General features: G+C 47.0%; 1 protein-coding gene across 3 annotated transcripts in view; it reads left to right on the top strand.

Annotated features, from left to right (window-relative positions):
- The window catches only part of LOC148008239 (phototropin-2-like), a 29,924-nt gene extending 11,661 nt beyond the window's left edge, over nt 1-18,263 (top strand). For 2 of the 3 annotated variants that reach the window (XM_087674367.1, XM_087674366.1), the window contains exons 15-22: nt 5,542-5,645; nt 5,797-5,846; nt 5,958-6,064; nt 6,456-6,581; nt 6,800-6,851; nt 16,271-16,383; nt 17,391-17,531; nt 17,627-18,263. In XM_087674367.1, coding sequence (XP_087530493.1) covers nt 5,542-5,645; nt 5,797-5,846; nt 5,958-6,064; nt 6,456-6,581; nt 6,800-6,851; nt 16,271-16,383; nt 17,391-17,531; nt 17,627-17,749 — 816 coding nt within the window. In that variant the 3' untranslated portion in view covers nt 17,750-18,263. Of the gene's footprint in view, nt 1-5,541; nt 5,646-5,796; nt 5,847-5,957; nt 6,065-6,455; nt 6,582-6,799; nt 6,852-16,270; nt 16,384-17,390; nt 17,532-17,626 lie in introns of those variants that run through there. The other variant, XR_015690193.1, reaches the window with a different exon arrangement.
- The last annotated feature ends 679 nt before the right edge of the window (nt 18,264-18,942 follow it).

The following is an 18,942-nucleotide window of genomic DNA, read 5'->3' as shown; positions in this document are numbered from 1 at the left end:
CATTCCTTCTCATTCTCCCATATGGTATAATTACTTAATCGACTACAACCCATCTCTCAAAACATCTTTACCCCAACACACACACACACACACACGCGCGCCCGTGCGCTTTTATAATTTAAAAAAAAAAAAGTTCATTGTGGTTCCATTTGCCTTTGCTAGACTTGGTAGGCCACTGGGCAGCTGATAGCACCCTTTGCCCATTATTGTGTCGTCTTTGGGTTGACTTCTTGGACTCCCTTGCTAAGATAACCATTACCTCTATAGTCTTGATAGGCCACTGGGCAGCCATCGTGTACCTTTTGTTTGATGCTCTGGTTGCTTTGGGGTGGGACGCCTTGGGTAAACTTGGGTTGGCCTTTCTTTCTAGCCTTGTTGTGGGCCTGAGTGTGATGCACCTGCACTCGTTGCTTTGGGGTGGGACACCTTGGGCAAACCTAGGCCTTTCTTTCCAGCCCTGTTGTGGGACGCCTTGGGCAAACGTGGGTTGGCCTTTCTTTCTAGCCCTGTTGTGGACCTAAGTGTGATGCATCTGCACTCATTACTCAATCAACACGGCACAGAAAGGTAACACGATATGTGAGAGCAAGGTATACTCTTGTATTATTCAATCAAAGAATTGGTACAACATAGGTACATCCCAGGACTACACCCTCGTGATGTGGCACATAAGAGGGTTCACCATTGGGTATAGGGAATCACACGTAGAGTGGAAACCAAGCAGGGCTCAGAGTCACTACTACTCTCTATATAGGTGTTTTCGGTGATAATGCCATGGTATAGTTACAAAGCCGTTACACTCACCCCTGCTTACTGGATTGTTGTCCTCAGCAATCTAAGGGTAGCGTTTATATGACTCATCCAGGGTCTTAACACAACTTTTGCTAACAAGCTGGCCATTGTCTGCCGGTCTAGGACTTGGTGAGACATTCGCGGCGTCTTAACACAGTCTACACTATCAGACTGGCTAGTGTCTATCGCACTAGGACTTGGGGATCTTAACATAGCTTTTTCTAGCAAGCTGGTCAGTGTCTACCCATCTAGATTTGGTAGGGGCTCTTGGGGCTTATTGTTTTTGGGTTACCATGCGAGTCCACCCTCGACTCAAGTACATTTGAGGAGTGGAGGCGCTACTGGGCCTATGATGAGGGCCATTTGTTTGGGAAGGCTTAAAATCTTCAATGCCTTGGTTGACTCACTCTGTTTGCCCATCTATTTCGGGGTGGAAGGATGATGAGAATCGCAATTGTGTTTCCAGGGTCTTGAAGAGTTCCTTCCACATGTCACTCATGAATCTTCCATCTCTATTTGACACTATGGCTAAGGATAGGCCATGTAGCTTGAACACGCGTAAAGAAGAGGCGGGCTATCTCTTTGGCATTCAATGGCGTTTTGGAAGGGATGAAGTGAGCTTGCTTAGAGAAATAGTCCACCACTACAAAGATGATGGTGTATCCATGGGATTCGGGGAGCTCCATAATGAAATCCATGCTGATTATATCCCATGGGCGGCCAGGCACGGGCATAAGTTGTTCGAATCAAAACCCTCTCCTGTTTTGCCTATTGGTGTGCAGGATCGAGATGGTCAAATGTATGTAAATCTCAATAGAGGGGGTTCAAGAAGCAAACATTCATAATCAGGTATAGCTACATCTTGTGTTTCATTTGAGCAAGTCAATTACACTTCTTCTCTCCCTCCCATCCTACCCTCTTCTCTTGAAGCCATATCACACTCATTTCAAAATGTCGGCTTACATTCCACATCCACCTCTATCACACTGGGAATTGGACCTTCTATCTTCACTTCTAGCACATTCTCATTCTCTATTCCATATTCACATCACTGTGCCTCGTTAGGGGGCATTCCACCTCTTAACACTATCACCTACCCTTTTTCGCAAGCCATTCTGCATTATAGAACTTCATTATAGGGAATGCTACCCTCTAATATATTTCCCTCTACCTTTCCTCATGTAGACACATCTTTTCCACTTGGGATGGCTATGATAGGCATCCCCCTCATTGCCCCCAACTATACCCACACCATGACCTCTCAGATGCAAGGATCTCCATCCTCTGCTTATGGTGCACGGTCACACTTTCCGTGGTTCACTCCTATGCAGGGATTTCCATACTCTGCTCCACATATCCCTATCCCTCCACCATGGGGTCCTCATGTGCAAGAATGCCCATGCCTAATCATCCCATACACACATTTGGATCCATCGTGCACACTTCTTGAATGCCTGGTGGGCACTATGGGACCCATTCCCAAGTGTACTCCTTTCCACTACAATACCCACCCTATCCACCTTATCCGAGTGCTACCACTCCTGTTGCATTGGCCAAGAATGCCTTCACGGGCAAGACTCATTTCAATGGGTTGAATTTCATCACTTGGTCAAACTATATGCAACAAGTGCTCGAGTCTCAGGGTCTTTGGGACCTTGTTGTTGGTATTGAGCCTATGCTTGACCCTCATTTATCGCACCTTGATTATGTCCATCTATGGAGAGCTCGCAATGCCATAGCCAACGTCGAGCTGATATAGGGTTTGCTTCCTGAGTTTCACTCTTAGTTACAACACTTCCCTCTTGCATTTGAACGTTGGAGTCATCTTATTGATTGCTATGCGGCTAGAGATCGTACTCAGCATATAGACATCCACTTTGAGCTTCAAGAAATTTTCATTAAGGAAGGGGATGATCTAAAAGTTAAGTTGGCTGAATATCAGCAGTTACTAGCCGAGTTTGCTATACTGGCTTTTCGAAGTCAGACAGTCATGTTCTTCTTTAAAAAGTTGCTCAACTACCATTTTATCCAGCATTATCTCACTGCCTAGATTGCTGACCTTGTACGAGTTTGAGTATCAATTCTTGTGCTATGCGAGGCTACATGATCAAGTCCACAAGAAGTCCTCCAGTCATATCTATTCAGAGGGGCGAGGGTTGGTTGCCTCTTCTTTGGGAGGGAAAACCAACATTGGCAAGAACTTGCAAGATGCGAAGGCAAGCCAAAGCAAGGGTGACACTACTTCCTTCGATGGAAATAGAGACACATGATCCCTTTGGCATCAAATCCCTAAGAAAAATAGATTTTGCACACATTACTAGAGATTGGGCCATGTGGACGAGGAGTGTCATACCAAGGCCCAAGGTCTTCCTCCTTGAAAACCACATTAGAGTACTACAACTATATAGTCTAGTGGGGCTATGCCTCTCGTTGCTGCCCCATTTGCTCCTTTAACCCCCACGATTGTTGGACATGTGACTCACGGACAACCTCAGTGGCCATCCTACTCTACTTTTGAGGGGTTGATTGATTGGTTTGCTAGCACTGATCCTATTTCACTTTATGCATCCATTCCTAGGAACTCCATTGCATCTTCTAAGCCTTCTTTCCCACCTTGCTATATGCAATGATGGCCACACACTTAGCCTTTCATTTTCAAGTCTTCCATTGTATTTACACACACATACACATTTGCATTATTGCAATTGCCCATTTAGTTTATTTTTCATTTCATTTTTGTTTTCTTTTCAGAGCATCTCACCACCGACCTCTGTGATTGCAGATTTTACTCTTTTGTAGACTTTGTTTTCAATGTAGGGCTAACATATAGGCTTGTCTCGTCCTTTTTGGGCTAGAGACATGGGATGCACACCGTTTCATTCATAGTTTCATCTTCCTAGGAGTTTTGCTCTTCTACCAGCATGGAGGCTTTCCCTCTTGAGGTGGATTGTACAGTCTCTCTCTTGATGCTATCCTGGTGGTGACTTCTACCTCTCTCTTCCAGTTGGGATATTTCTTCTCATCATGGTTCTCGGCACCACATGAAGACCGACATTTGGCTCCTCTTCCTCCTTCGGTGTTGCCATTCTAGGTTGAGAGAGGGACAGTCCCAAAACAAGCTTAATTTAGTGAAAACCCTAAAATAGGGAGCGGTTCGAGAGAGTTCAATGAAACCCTAATTTGAGAGGGTCCATCCTCATCTATGAATGGACAGGCTGCCCCCATTCAGTTTGATCTCTTTCATGCAGGTTTTCCACTCGTGTGTAGATCTCAGCCATTAGTCTCCCACCATGTGATAGTCCATCCTTCACGATTGTTATCATCACCTCGTTTGCTCCTCTACTGTGTTTTACTGCCGTGTTTTACTACAACGTTCTATTGCGGCATTCTACTACAGCATTTTACTACTGCATTTTATTGCCGTTCTACTGCGTCATTTTACTATGGCGTTCTACTGCTATGTTTTGCTGCTTCACCCACGTCATCATGCATCATCCTCTACAGTCACCTCAGTCTCCTCACACTTTGGTGATCAATGTTTGGTGTTTCTCTCACTCTGTCACTCCAACTAGTGGTCACAACACGGGATCCGTTCTCGGTGGATGTCACCGTTCGACAAACTGCTCTACCCTTGGGCACACTGTATACTCCTACATTCATTTGCAGCATTTATTCACTTCAAAGTTGTGTTCTTTCTATCCCTTCTTTTGTTTGTGTTTGAGTTTTGAGTTTTGCGTTTAGGGTTTGAGTTTTGTTTTTTGTGTCTGTGTTTGTCTTGTTGTGCTTTTTTTGTGGTCGTACACTTTGTGTTTCCTCAGTGCAAACCCTAGTAGTGCCTCCATCAGCAAAACACAGCACTGGGGAGTGTCAGTCAGGCTAGTTGACAGGAGAGCAGGCAAAACACAGCTCCAAGATGACGTTTGAGGCTGGGTGGCAGCAGATGATGCAAAATACAAGTAGTTTGGAGGTCGCCAGTTGTAGGTGATTGCACTTTTGGACCAAATGCCGAGTTTCAGGGAGTGTGCAGTGATAAACACAAACTCTGAGGTGCAGAAAACAGCCATCTTGATGATGGTAGGGTGGGATGGCTGGAAATGGTCCGAATCTGCAAGGAATGGCTAAGAAGCGCCTGCTGGTAGAAGACAATGGTGGACAGCTTCAGTTGAGATATCCTTCATTTGAGTGTGCATGGATGTAACACATCAGCATACCACCAATTGTTCTTGGAACTTGGGTAAAATGCCATCAACTTCCACTTGCAGACAAAATGTCCCAATGTCTTGCACTTTTTGCATTTGATTGGCCTTTGACATATTTGGAGGACACGAAATGCATTTATATTTGATTCAGCTACGGACATCCATGGTCATATTGGTCATGTATGGGGATTGTTGCTGTGGCAAGTTGGATCGATTGTTTCTGTTGTTATCATGCTTTGAGAGGTCACTTCTCCATGGCTTGGCATTCTCTCTTTCCCTCCTCCTGTGCGTCTTCCCAAAATAGTAGCTTTTTGTCTTCTTAGGTTTTTGGTCTGTGGTTAGTTTTACTGGCCAGAAGGCCCTTGCACATTTAGTCTTTTACTAATTCATCTCTCTTCACCGAAAGTTAAATGATTTCTTTCCATCTCGGACTACTAAATGTGCTTGAAAGTTTGAATGGGTCTGTCTTTTTGGAATACTTGAGATTTGGTTCTTTCATTCTTGTAATACAAGGTTTACAATTCAGGTTCTGATGCATGTTTTTTTGCAGACAAGGACTCATGTATGCCTGATCACGGATTTCTGTCCTGGTGGGGAGCTTTTCTTGCTTTTGGACAGGCAGCCAATGAAAGTGTTTAGTGAAGAAACAGCAAGGTACTGAATTGTATCTGCTTATTTTTTATTAGGAAATTTATGGGCTTATTTGTAACCACAGAAGCAAGGAACTATTACAGTTCAAATAAATACAAGCAAGAATTTGATACTCTTTGCATTCTGATATTTGCACTTTGTATCATTTCTCTAGGTTTTATCTTGCCGAGATTGTGCTCGCTATAGAATATTTGCATTGTCAGGGTAAGTCATAACTTGTAAGTTTGTCTTAGAGGTGGTATTGTAGAGCAGCTCATCATACTCTTCCAGGAGTAAGGATGTCATCATTTGAGTAATTATTATTGGGTGAATCAGGTATTGTATACCGGGATCTCAAGCCTGAAAATGTACTACTTCAGAAGGATGGCCACGTAGTTCTTACCGATTTTGATCTTTCATTTATTACCTCATGTAAGCCGCAGGTATGAGAATTTTTAATTTTTGCAAAGTACTTGTCAATATAGAGGTTAGGGAGATTTGCATGATGAGGTTTGACTATCTTATATGGTCAGTTCAGAAATATGATACAAACTGAGGGTAGATTTAGGAAAGCTTTTTGAGACTGTTTATGGGGAAAAGTCCAGACTTGTCCTGTACACTTGCGCAAACGACAGGAAGAATGATCCAAGTCTTGTAGCATAATATTAGGCTTATGCTGGAATGATCCAAGTCTTGTAGTATAATATTAGGCTTCAGCGCAGCATAGGCCATTCCTTCCAATTGATCCGTATGATTGGTTTAGCTTTGTGGGGATGGTCTTGGAATGCTACTATAATCTTAACAAGAGTTTACAATGTAGACGTGCTTGTGCAGTTTGTTAGGCCCACCAGACCACCAGGAAAGCGCAGAAAGAATAAACCTCTACCTCCTCCATATTTTATGGCAGAGCCTATCAACACCTCAAATTCTTTTGTGGGAACTGAGGAGTATATTGCTCCAGTAAGTATGTTTAGAAATTGTTTGGCACGTGTTTGTGTACATTTCATGTAGTGCAGGGACATTTAGCATGTAAATTGTGCAAGGCTTTACAGCTTCAATTACCAGCTCATGTCTTTTATTTATCGGGCTATACAATGTCACATATTCTTCTTTTATTTTTTTAATGGATTTAAATATCAATGCAGCATTTTTTAACAATTGTCATTTTGATGCATCAGGAGGTCATCACAGGAGCAGGTCATAGTAGTGCTGTTGATTGGTGGGCTGTAGGTACACAATTGATTCTCGAATGATTTGCCACTTTTGAATGCATTATTACCATTATAAGACTTTTTTAATAACGTGAGTCGATCATATATTATCGAAGGTAAAGTAATGCCGAACCTTTAAAAGGAAACTCGTGATTCTACAAGCACAGGAATAAAAAGGAACCCGTGGATCAGGCCTTAGCCAATTTCTTACGAAAGAAAGGCTTGAAAATCCATTGAGTTGTTCCAAGTTTCCTGGCTAGAGTCCTAAGAGTATCCTTGAGCTCTCTGTTCCTATCCATAGGAATCACCATTACCTTCCCTCCAGTGAAGCTTCATTTCTGATCTTCCAGATGAATTTGAGAGTCACGGCCCTGACCACACGAATCAATTTCAAGGTCTGAACATCAGGGTTTGCCACATCACCAAACAAAGCTGTCTTCATACTTAAATTGTCCCTAAGATTAGCAGCTTTCAACCAGCTCTTGACCAGATTCCAAACTGGGCAAACTTGGACACATCCCATAGCAGATGGACCAGCGCTTCCTCGTTTTGCAGAGCGCGCACAAAGAAGGGCAATATTAAAAACCTTGGCAAGTCTGCTATGGGATGGGAGTTTATGACTCACCACTCTTCATAGATGAAAATTCAGTTTGTTGGTAGGTTTTGCCTTCCAAACCCTGCGGAGCCTTCTTTTCCAAGATACCATCCTAGCCAATGGAAACTGCTTGTTACACTTAGACCAGACTTGCATAATTACCCTGGAAGATGGACCAATTACGTCATGTCTTCTGTTGCATTGGACCAGCTTTTTCCCATCAGCACCTCCTCGTAAATTGGCCGGCTGGCAGTCACCAAGTTCCTAGGAGGTAGGCCAGTTGGGTTTGAGGCTTTGCAGTGTGTGTTTAATCCACTCCATCTCCTTATCAGAGAGGTCGAAATGCTGCTTAATCCAGGCAGGGTCCTTCCGAACATACGCTTCCCTGTCCAAGACATTAGGCCAGTTTCTTATGCATTTCATGTGTAGGTCTCTGGAGAGTTTTGCATTTTCCTTAGCAGGAGCAAACGGTGTATGGAGGGTAAAAGCCAAACTGGAGAGCAAAGATGAGTTAGCTTTACGGCGACCAGCTAGTTTTCTTCAAGAGATCAGCCCATGCATTTGTTAGCACTTGAGAAACTTGAGACTGGAATATTCTGATGGAGCAACAACTTGTTAAAGCATCTTGCCATCTTACACTTGGCCACGTGGAGCCCACAATAACTGCATTAGACAGCCAGAAATGAATTGGGATCATCCACGTTTAGGCGCCTTTGATTCGTTTGAGGAGACCTAGACACAGTAGAGTATCCCACCTAATTTGGCAAAGACCATCCAATGTGAGCAGTGCTCCTTGCCACTTGGTCATGAACCAGTCTGCCTATTGTGACACCAACATGGCACCTAAGGTATCGTAAGGCCTGCTCAAACTTGACCAACCTAAAGCCATAGTTGAGAATCCACTCGGGGTCCTTCCCATCTCACGAATAGGATCGCTGATTTGGGAAGGAGATATTAATGCAAATTCCCCATACATGCTAAGAAGGGAATTCAGTGATTCTTTCTCAGCCTTCAGTATGCTTGTGTTGTTGTCTACAAACATTTGAGAGGCAAAATGATGATCTCTAGGGAGTTTTACCCCTTCTATAGCACCCTTCTTGGGTTTCACGATCCACCTTTAGCAGCGGATCAGTGATAAGTGCGAAGATTAGGGGAGCGAGTGGGCAGCGCTACCTGATGGACCGCTTGAGAAAAAAGGGTTAGATAGCAGCCCATTGGTATAAACAGAAGCAGTGACATTACTAAGTAAGGCACCAACAAGACGGGACCAAACGCAAAGGAGCGCAGAGTGGCAATTATGAAGTGCCAGCTTACACGATCGTAAGTTTTTCCTAGATCAAGATTAGGCAAGATGATCAAATTGGGATGCTAAAACAGAATCAATGGAACATATGAGATTGAGGATGAGGTCATGAATCGTATGACCGAAACTAATCCTTGTGCTAATCCAAAAAAAAACCAAACCGTCACGTCGCCCTGCTGTCCCCCTGCCCCGACTATGCGCCATTTGACTGATTGCCCGTCAATAGTTACTTGCGCGCCCCCCCCACCCCCCCCCCCCCCCCCCCGCAGCAACTCCCCATTCAACAGCAGCACAGTAGTGCGATAGGTAGGTTCTCCTAGAAGGGACGGGCAATGGAAACCTTTGGTCAGACGCCGGCGTACTCACCGAGTGCCCCCCAGTCGAACACCTTGCGCGTAGTCCTCTTTGAGGAGCAGCTCTTAGCCGTCCGAGCTAAGGAGCTGGAGCTAATGGAAACAACAATTTATGGTCAGGTAGTAGGACATTCCCCAGCTAGGGCCCAGCTTCGGGACTGGCTCCACTCCACGCTGAGCATCAACACGGCGCAGATTATGGAGGTGGTCCTGTTGGGCCAAGGGATCTTCATGGTCCGCCTCAGCAGACGCGCGAGCTACTCGCCAGTTCACCATATGCATCCACGAAGGGGGTCATATACATGGTCCCTTGGTAGAGCGGCTTCACTGTGGAGGCGTTTGCACTCCACAATAGGTTTCTTCGGCACCCGGTCACCCTCCTCTTCCCCGGCCTGGTGATTGGGTACCATCAGTTGGTGGAAGACTTTGGGAGGCTCTTCGGCACTGTCCTTCCCGCATCCTTCGCGGATGTAGTGACAGCGGTAGGGGTCCCAAAGGTGCAGATGGCAGTGAAGGAGGTTAAGAATATCCCACAGTTCCTAGAGATTGAGGCAGGCAGGCATTTCTTTAGGCAGCAGGTCATTGTGATTGGGCAACTAGGGCAGGGCTTGCGCTGCCACGACTTTGGGCATCAGGCAGCAGGTTGTACACGGTTTGGAGCCAAGGCGGCTCTGCCCAAAGATCCGCAGGTGGACGTTGACGGTTTCACAAGGGTCCAGAGGCGACAGAGCGGGAGACGGCAAGGGGGGGCGCAGCCAGCCCCTCAGGCCCAGCCTCGTCAGCAGGGTGATGGCGGACGACCCCCCCCCTTTCGGCAGAGTACTCCACAGCCCCCCCTATCTGCCCCACCCGACAGGACTGATCCCCCCCATACCCCCCCTACCGAGCACTCCCCCTGATCCGCACCCAGGTCAGGTGAGCCCCCCCAGACCCACTCCCCCTTCTCTCACAGGAGGTGATGAGCCACACATGCCTACCTCCTCTGCACACTAGCAGTCCCCCCCCCCCCCCCCCCCCCCCCCCCGTCCACACAGCCACCAGCTCATTTGTCCCTGCCACCTGCCATACTTTCCCGAGACAGGCACAGCTGCTGCCACAAGAGTTTTTTTGCAGTGGCCCATGGTCTTACCTGCGAGTTGCGGAGCGCGGAGAGTTTCCACTACCTCTAGAGGTGGGGATCTTTGTGGTTCGTAAGTCAAGGAGGGGCAAAGTCCACCTACTAGCATCATCGGATGGACCAAACTACGCTTTATTTTTTCAGTTATCTTTCTTAGAGGAGTGGACGACTATACAGATTGAGGAGGAATTGAAGAGTCGAGTGGCAGATCACATCTCCCAGTGGATGGGAGATGAAGGACTAGCACTGTTCGCACAACAGTGGCCAGGTTGCATGATGGACATTAACTGGTGGGTTGGCACCGACGTCCCGCTTTGAGCATTATCTTTTGAGCCCCCCCACAGTGGGGAGCACCGAGGGACGTGATCGAGTGGCCCCCGGCACAGGCAGCCCGCTTCTACCAGTGTACAGAGTTGCGGTTTTCAGCATGGTTGATAGATGCATTGATAGTACTACATGGAGCATCTATCACCCCTATGGTCCGGCTAAGGGCCACCATGGGGGACTGGAGCTCACCATCCAGACCGGTGGCAAAATGCACCTGCATGCTTCGCAGTCTCTCTTCCTCATCTGTAGTTTCCACACCGAACAAATGTCTTTTCGGTCAGTCACAGGTTTCCCCATGAGCCTACATCTTGCATCCTGGAATGTGAACAGTCTCCACTACAGTGGGGCGCGTGGCTCGAGGAAGTTGATTGTCCGGCAGGAGCTGCAGCCTGCCCTTGCCGGACAGATAGACATCTAGCTACTGTAGGAGCACAAGCTCACCCTTGCCCAGGCTTAGCGGATTGGGAAGAACTGCCGGGCAGCTCGCATACTTATTGGGAGCAAGCCATAGGTGCCCACGGCAGGAGCGGAGGCGTATGCACCTCTATTGGCCCAAGTCTCACCACCTGTGTACGAGACCACAGGATGATAGTGGCAGGAAGAGCTCTATGGATCAGACTGGATATTGGGGACTTGTGTATTGGAGTCCTCAATGTCTGTGCCCCTACGGAGGTTAGGGCACGCAACAGGTTCTGGGTGGAGATTGTAGATGGACTCCCAGAGGTGGACTCTTGGTTTGTTGGAGGAGATTTCAACAATCTGGAGGCTTTGGAGGACCAGCAAGGCAAAGGAAGAAACTACCAGGGCATGGTTGGGGAGGAGTAGGAGGCATGGGAGGTCTTTTTGCTTGCAGTTAGAGCATGGGAATGCTTGGAAAGACTGTGCCTTCCACAGGAGGGAGAGGTCGTTGGACTTTTCTTGAGGTTACAGGTAGCTAGGCGGAGCCTCGCTGGAGCGGTTGGACAGGTTTTATGTGGGAGAGTGGGGAGGTTCTTGCAGAGGCCAGATTGAGCAGTTGGCAGGCACCACACTATCCAATCACTGCCCGGTTCTCCTGGCACTTGATCCCCCAGTATCCGCCCTAGATACACGATCCTGTCAGATCCCTGACTCGATATATAGGAGGGAGGAGGTGTCGAGATAGATAGAGCAGATTTGGACCAGAGAGTGGGTTAGGAGGGACATGATAGCAGAGGAGGTTGCAGAGGTCCTAGCCGAGTCAAGCAGAATTTGCCAAGAGGCAGCCCTACAGGCTAGGCAGCAGTGCTGGGAGGAGGAGAGAGCACTCTGGCGGGACCTGGCAGCTACGCAGAGATTGTTGCAGGAGGCACCAGGGGACCCCATCCTCCACGCACAGGAGGTGCGCGCGCGTGCAGCCATTGCTGGCCTAGAGGATAGGCGCTCCGAGTTCTCTTTCCACACTTCAGCAGCCTTTTGGGCGCGGAAGGGAGACACAATGTGCAGGGAGTTCTTCTAGGTGCATCAGCCCCGCACCGCGGGAGAGCAGATATGCAGCCTTAGGGACCAGTATGGGAGGATCGGTTCTAGCCCTGATGAGGTGATGGAGATTGCCACCGACTATTACACACGTCTCTGGTAGCAGGAGACAGCTTCAATTAGAGGACAGAGATGCAGACAGCAGGTATGGGATTACATCCCGTCCCTTGTCATAGAGGAGACAGGACACGCCGTCCTAGTCCCCTTCATAGAGAAGGAACTAGAGGAGGCTTTCCATACACAGGATGGGCAAAAACGCCTGGGGGAGGATGGCCTCTCTAAGGCCTTCTTCACTACCTACTGGGAGGTGGTGAAGGATCCCCTACTGAGGGCTTTCCAGAAGATATTCACCTCAGGATAGATGCCAGGGAGGCTCTCGGCAGGCCTTATTAGTCTTCTCCTCAAAGGGGGAGACTGGTTGGAGCTATCCGAGTGGAGACCGATCACCTTATTGTCAGTGGCCTATAAGGCTCTGGCAAAGATGATTGGTAGATCATTACGCCATGTGCTTCCAGACATCATTCATGACACACAGACAAGCTTTGTCCAGGATAGGAGCATCCTAGACAATGTATTTACATTCTTTGAGGCGATAGAGTGGGCTCAGCACAGTGGGCAAAGACTGGCAGTACTACTATTGGACTTCGAGAAAGCCTACGACAGGGTGGACTGGGATTTCGTAGAGGGTACCATGGTGAAGTTAGGATTTCCCCACACTTGGATTCGCGGGGTCTCCGTCCTGAGCCACCAGCAGGGTTTTCATAGGCTGAAGGCGAGGGGAGGAGGTCCGGCTGGAGAGATCGGTCCGACAAGGCTACCCCCTGGCCCCGTACCTGTTCCTACTCTTCGCAGAGGCGATGTCCCACTTCCTTAGGTCATGTGTGAGCGGACTACGCGGTCTCCGACTTCCAGTGAGAGAGGAGACTAAGTTGTTAGACTCAGAGTACGCAGATGACATAGGACTCTACATAGAGGACGATGAGGTGATGCTAGAAATAATGAGGCTGGCTCTTGAGGTGTTCTGTGTTGCAGCGGGTGTGAAAATCAACTGGTGAAAGTCGGTTGGTTTCCTCATAGACCCGGACTCCAGCACGGAGTGGGGAGTCCACTTGGGATTTAGATGGGTGAGCAGAGGCCAAACCGTTCGATACCTAGGGTTCCAGGTGGGAATTGAAATCACTCTTGCCCAGCAGTTTCTTCCTGTTTTAGATTCTATTAGGAGGAAACTGACCGACGGGAGCACGGCTCGCCTCTTACTAGCCGGTTGAGCCCTGGTGGTTAACCAGGTCCTCCTAGCGACGGCCTGGTACATCGCCTTGTGTTGGTGTTTCTCCTCATCGTGCGTAGGGCAGCTTCGCCGCCTGGTGCGGAATTTCCTTTGGTTGGGGTCTGATGGCTCCAGAGACTCCAGGGCCACGGTGGCGTGGGCGACCATCATACGACATCGATCAGAGGGAGGGCTTGGGATCATAGACCCAGAATATTAGAGTATGGCCCTTTTGGGCAAGTTAGTTGTCTGTGGTCTCACACCAAGTGGGTAGACCTGGAAGGTCTTACTGCAGGAGGGCCTTCAGGATTGTAAACCGAGGCTTGGCGGGGAGTGGAGGCCGTCCTTGAGATGGATCTTTATGTCAGCCCAGATTACCCCGCCCAGATCACCTTTCCTGCAAAGCCTACTTTGCGTGTGGCAGGGCCTTCGTAAGGCCCTAATCCAGAGCCCCCCGGGTTGCGAGGAGGAAATAGACCGTTAGCCGGTGATTTGGAACCTCCAGGTCAAAGATAGGGAAGGGGTAGAGATAGGTGAGTGCCCCCACATCCAGTGGGCTGGGTGGGAGGCCGGCCCGGCTCGTTCCATTAGGACATGGCGGGAGGTGTATAGGATGGTAGACAAGGAGGTGCTACAGTGAGTATCAGGGTGCACGAGAGGAGTGGAGTTGAGGAGAAGAGAGATAGACGTAGCAATACGTCCGGAGTGGCTTGCCCCCCCGATATGAGAATCGATAGAGGCCGGGGAGGTATGGGGAGCTAGGTTCTCTCTAGCAGGCATCCCTCTTCAGGTGGCAGGTAGAGTGGGTGGCGCCCCCCAGGGGACCTTCTTTGCCGTTCACGAGGGGAGACGTCTGGCCCTTGATTGAGGGCAACATGATGAGGAGATTGCTATCCTTTCATGGAGGAGGATTTGTGTGGTGGGTCTTCAGGGGAAGACTTGGCGACTGGACCCCTATGTTTTCTGGATGGAGCTCAAGGAGTGGCGACTTTGGATCTGGGAGGGTAGACTATGGAGGTTGTAAGTGTTGCACACAGCAGCTTCTAGAAACCCCAAAGCATTGCCTTTGGTCTTGTGAGGAGGCGCAGCTCGTGTGGAGAGGAGCGTGCCGTATCCTTCGACGTATAGCCCCTAGCCTTGGGTATATTTCATGGGGAGCTTTCTGTTGGCAAGCAGTTAGCCAGGGCCGTCACCTTCAGTATGAGGCCGGGATGCAAGACACGATTTTCATGATCGAGGCAGGGTCATGCACAGGGGTTGGTCTGGAAGCTTTACCTATCCGACAGGTACTGGAGCCCACATCAGACCGCTCAGAGATATGGGAGATCATAGGGAGTCTTACTGGATGGCATATCTGGAAGGCGCGATGCCAGGTGGCCTTCGGCGGTGAGAGACTCTCAGCACCTACGACCTTAGCAGAGCTATGGACCTCCATCATTCACTCCCTCCGCGGCCGATGGGGTCAGGTGCAGGGTGAGTCCAGGGCTTGTCAGGAGCTCCGTGGTCACTTCATGCGTACTTGGGGCGGCCAGGGCCTATTTTTCGTGATGCAGGCAGGTAGTCCCGTTTGGCGATATACCCCTCCTCCATGGCTTCTTGCCCCCATCCCCCCTAGACTGCCTTGAGAGGCTTGTATACATGATGTAGTGGTGACTTTGCATCAGCTCCAGTTTATTCTGTTGAGCATGAGCACTCTGTTGTAATCAGTTTTTTTTTGAGTAATATAATCAGCCACATTCTACTTGAGAAAAAAATGAATCGTAAGACCATGGATGAAGCTGAACTGATAGGGGTGTACTACACGGGCCAAAACATGCTTAAACCTAGTGTAGTGCCTTCCTAACACCTTATACGAGAATTAGAGCATGGTGAGAGGCCTCCAATGGCTTGATCTACTCCTATCGACAATCTTTGGACTCAATTTGACCATACCACAATTGAAGCTCTCAGGAAGGGTGCCAGTTTCCTTAACCCAATTCAGGCAGTCTACCAAATCCATGGCACACTCCTCCCAGATGGGTTGAAATACTTCAGGAGATAATGCAGTGACACTTGCCATGTTTCATGGCATCAACAAGCTGTTTGATCTCGTCCATAGAAAAGGGGCATTCCAGCTGAAGAGCCACTTCAGATGGCAATCATGTAGCGACTCTCTGAAAGAAGTTTGAAAGCTTGACCTCATAGTCATCAGGCGCATCAGGCTTCAAGCCAACAATGGCAGACAAGTGGTTAGTAAATACTGACGCAATCCCAACATCATCGGCATGCCGGATGCCTTGCTCATTCTCCACATATGGAATCATCTCTTTTCTAAGCTTGAGCTTTAGCGCATTGAGGAAGAACGTATGGTCATGGGCCTTCTGGTAAGCTGCCTTGAGTGAATCAACAAACTGGGCACCCTTGAGGAAGGATGTGTTAAATAAGAAAGGGAGGGGCCATGATTAGTACTGCTAGTAGATGTAATCCTAAGAATGCATAAGATTGGCAAATGATCAGAAGCAGTGACATGGGTTAACATTCTGTATTTGAATCCTCCACATACCCACCATGCGCTTTAGTTAGCGTAGAATCTATCCAGATAGCTTGCACGACGTGTACCTCCCAGATGCCTGTTGTGCCAGGTGAACCCCATGCAGCCCTGATCTTGAGTAAGCAATGCAAGATCTCTTAGTTTGCAGAGTTCAGCTCAAGTCATCCCAATTATCTCTCTCGATCTGGAGCTCAAACTGAAGCCGGGGGGGGGGGGGGGGGGGGTGGGCGGTGTGCTCAAACCAAAGGAGAGGGAAGAAAGGGTAATTTGTAGCAAAGAAAACAGATTTCAGCTGTTTGAGAAAGCGCATGTGTGATTTGATCAGTTAAATCATCCCTCATCTGCATTCTATAGTCAAGATGTCATGCAGTTTGTGTGTCATAAAGCAATGTGGCATCAGGGTTCAGTTTAAGGATACCATAACTGACTACCATTTCTTCATCAAGCAGGCATTCTTTTATATGAGATGATATATGGACGAACTCCATTTCGAGGCAAAAACAGGCAAAAAACTTTTGCAAATGTTCTTCACAAGGACCTTATTTTCCCAAGTAGTATTCCAGTAAGAACTCAGTTGCTTGCCTCTATTTTATTGTGTGCTAAAGTTTACTAGCTGTTAATATAAGACTGGTTAGGGCAGATGCACCATATTTACGTGTAGTACGTATCTCACAAATTGGAGGTCTCAAGGGCCTCAATTGTTCAACTGCTAATTTGACAAGTTCTGATATTGCATTCTTTTCCTTTACCTCATTTGTGATATGCTTCTTTACCATGAACTGATCAAACATGATATAGGGAATCTTGATCACCATTTGTTTTATATTACAGGTAGAGAAGCATACACTGATAAGGAAATCTTAATTGCCATGTACTCTATAAATCTATCGCTCAAATGCAGGTTGAGAAACAAAAAAGAAGCTAAAAGTTTAAGTGATTTATATCTTTTGCTTGTGATTCACATTCTGGGCAGGGACGCATCATCATGTGATTTGCAAAGGCTGGACATCTCCAGCTGGTTCTATCCTTGAGGCTGACTGTCTGACCCTTAAGGCTGGCTGGATCCCCAAGTTCTGGCAAATAGTCTTACTGTTGTAGATGCCATCGTGCTGCTGCTTTAGCAGACTTGATGTCTGTGTGTAACCAATGCGCCTGTAGCTTCAAGCCTGTGTGTAACCAATGAGCCCGTGACTGACATGTCTGAGTGGCCTCAATCAACTCGGTCAGCTCACTGCTAACTGCTGCGGAAGTTGTTCTGACCAAGCCTTTCCTCAAGGGCTCCTCCATCCGTGTGCAACACACGAATATCTGTATGACCATTAGTGCTCTCATGTGCCTGGTTTTGTGTTAAACTGCTGGGTAATAGACAGGTTATGAGCTGCTATATGGTTACCAGTACTAATTTCTCTAACTCTAGTTTGGGAATTGTGAGATTCTGTTTCATTGTAAGAGAGTTGTGCTTTATTTTTTTAATCTACGTGTCAGAGCAAAGGTTTACAGCAGCAGGATCTCATCTGTAAAAATGCCCACTTCAATCTGTTTTTGAAAATTTGAGATGTACGACTGCAGGCAAGCTTGGCTGCAAGACAATTGATCAACGGGTTGTTACATAGAGATCCTGCGAACAGGTTGGGTTCAACAAAAGGAGCATATGAAATCAAACAGCACCCTTTTTTCCGAGGAATCAACTGGGCTCTTGTTCGAGGAATGGTCAGCACCCTACCCCAAAGCTCCAGCTTATATGTTTTCACAGTTTTACTTCATTAGGAACAATCCAAATGCCATACTGTGTTGCTCTTCAACAGACTCCACCTCCATTAGAAGCGCCTTTGGAGTTCACTGGGAAGGATCCAGATGCAGAGTCAAAGGAAGCGTTAGAGTGGGATGAACTTGAAGCAAGTTCAAATTTCACCTCCGATGTCTTTTGACTGGTACTCAGGTTTTATTTTCTGCACATAAGAGGTGGCGATTCTTGTGACTCCAGTTTCCTGAGGCATTCTTCTGAAGGACTAATATGCTTCTGCAAGGCTACCTGTGGCTATAACACCATCATGTCAATTTGGTTATATTTCAACATCTGGTTGTGGGCTGTCTACGGTGAGGAGCCAGTAATTGTAAATCGACTGTATACTAGCGCGACTCAAATCCTTAGCTTTATAATCCTCTCCCTTTCTCATGGGAGAAATGTGCTGCAGTGTGGCAGTGTAGTAATAGTAGTAGTAGCCACCCTGTTTTCTAATGGTATCTGCCATGCTGGTTTCTCCACGTTGAGGTTGTAAAGGTTATCGGCCATAATAATTATTATCGCCTCCCCCCTCTTGTACGATTTATAGACCGACACATTATGATTCTTTCCTGGCTTACCTCTCCAAGAAGCATGATATCACCAATTTGTGAGCTTACTCAATTTACATTTATAAATAAGGTTCATTATTTATGTGAAAGTATACTTTTTTTTTTTGCATCAAGGCATGGTTCTCTCGCGAAACCAGCAAGCTTGGATTTCTGTGGTCTCGACGCATGTGTATGTGTAAGTTAAGATGCAGTGGCATATCATGTATGTAGGGCTTTTGTGCCCCCTTCTCTGCAACTTTCTCAACTTGTTGAACAACATCCAAAGAGTTCTTAGATATATTGTTCATAGGGGAACATCATCAATCTTCTAGTCTTGTGCTCACCAGCTTTAATTATACACTTGCCAATGCAATTGTTGATAGAATAGTTAGTGATAGAGAAAGAGAAACCATATAGATAATCAAGTTATAAATGATGCATACTCTACGTTAGCATCTTATAGAATCAATCATAGGGTTATTAGAATTTGCAAAAAAGCTTGTTTACATTGTTTTTTCGAAATCTAAAAAATCTTTTAAACTAGTAAAAAAAAGCAAGAATGTCCAAATTGGTTTGAAAACTTTTATTAACCTTAATAAGGCGGCCCTCAAGTACTAGTTTATTAGTGTTGGAAAAACCATGAAACAACAAATTAAAGGTATCATGATGGCTTATCCATGTTCTCCACTTTGATTATAGTTTTGCTTCTTTGAAATATGATACATTTAAAAGATAATTAAACTTAATAAGTCAGATATGCTTTTAGCTTCCAAACTAACTTATAGAA

The sequence above is a fragment of the Lygodium microphyllum genome, unplaced genomic scaffold (assembly GCF_053477565.2).
Source record: "Lygodium microphyllum isolate KBCC unplaced genomic scaffold, Lygodium_microphyllum_v1.1.10 scaffold_231, whole genome shotgun sequence".
NCBI lineage: Eukaryota > Viridiplantae > Streptophyta > Polypodiopsida > Schizaeales > Lygodiaceae > Lygodium > Lygodium microphyllum.
This window is presented reverse-complemented; position numbering and strand designations above follow the sequence as displayed.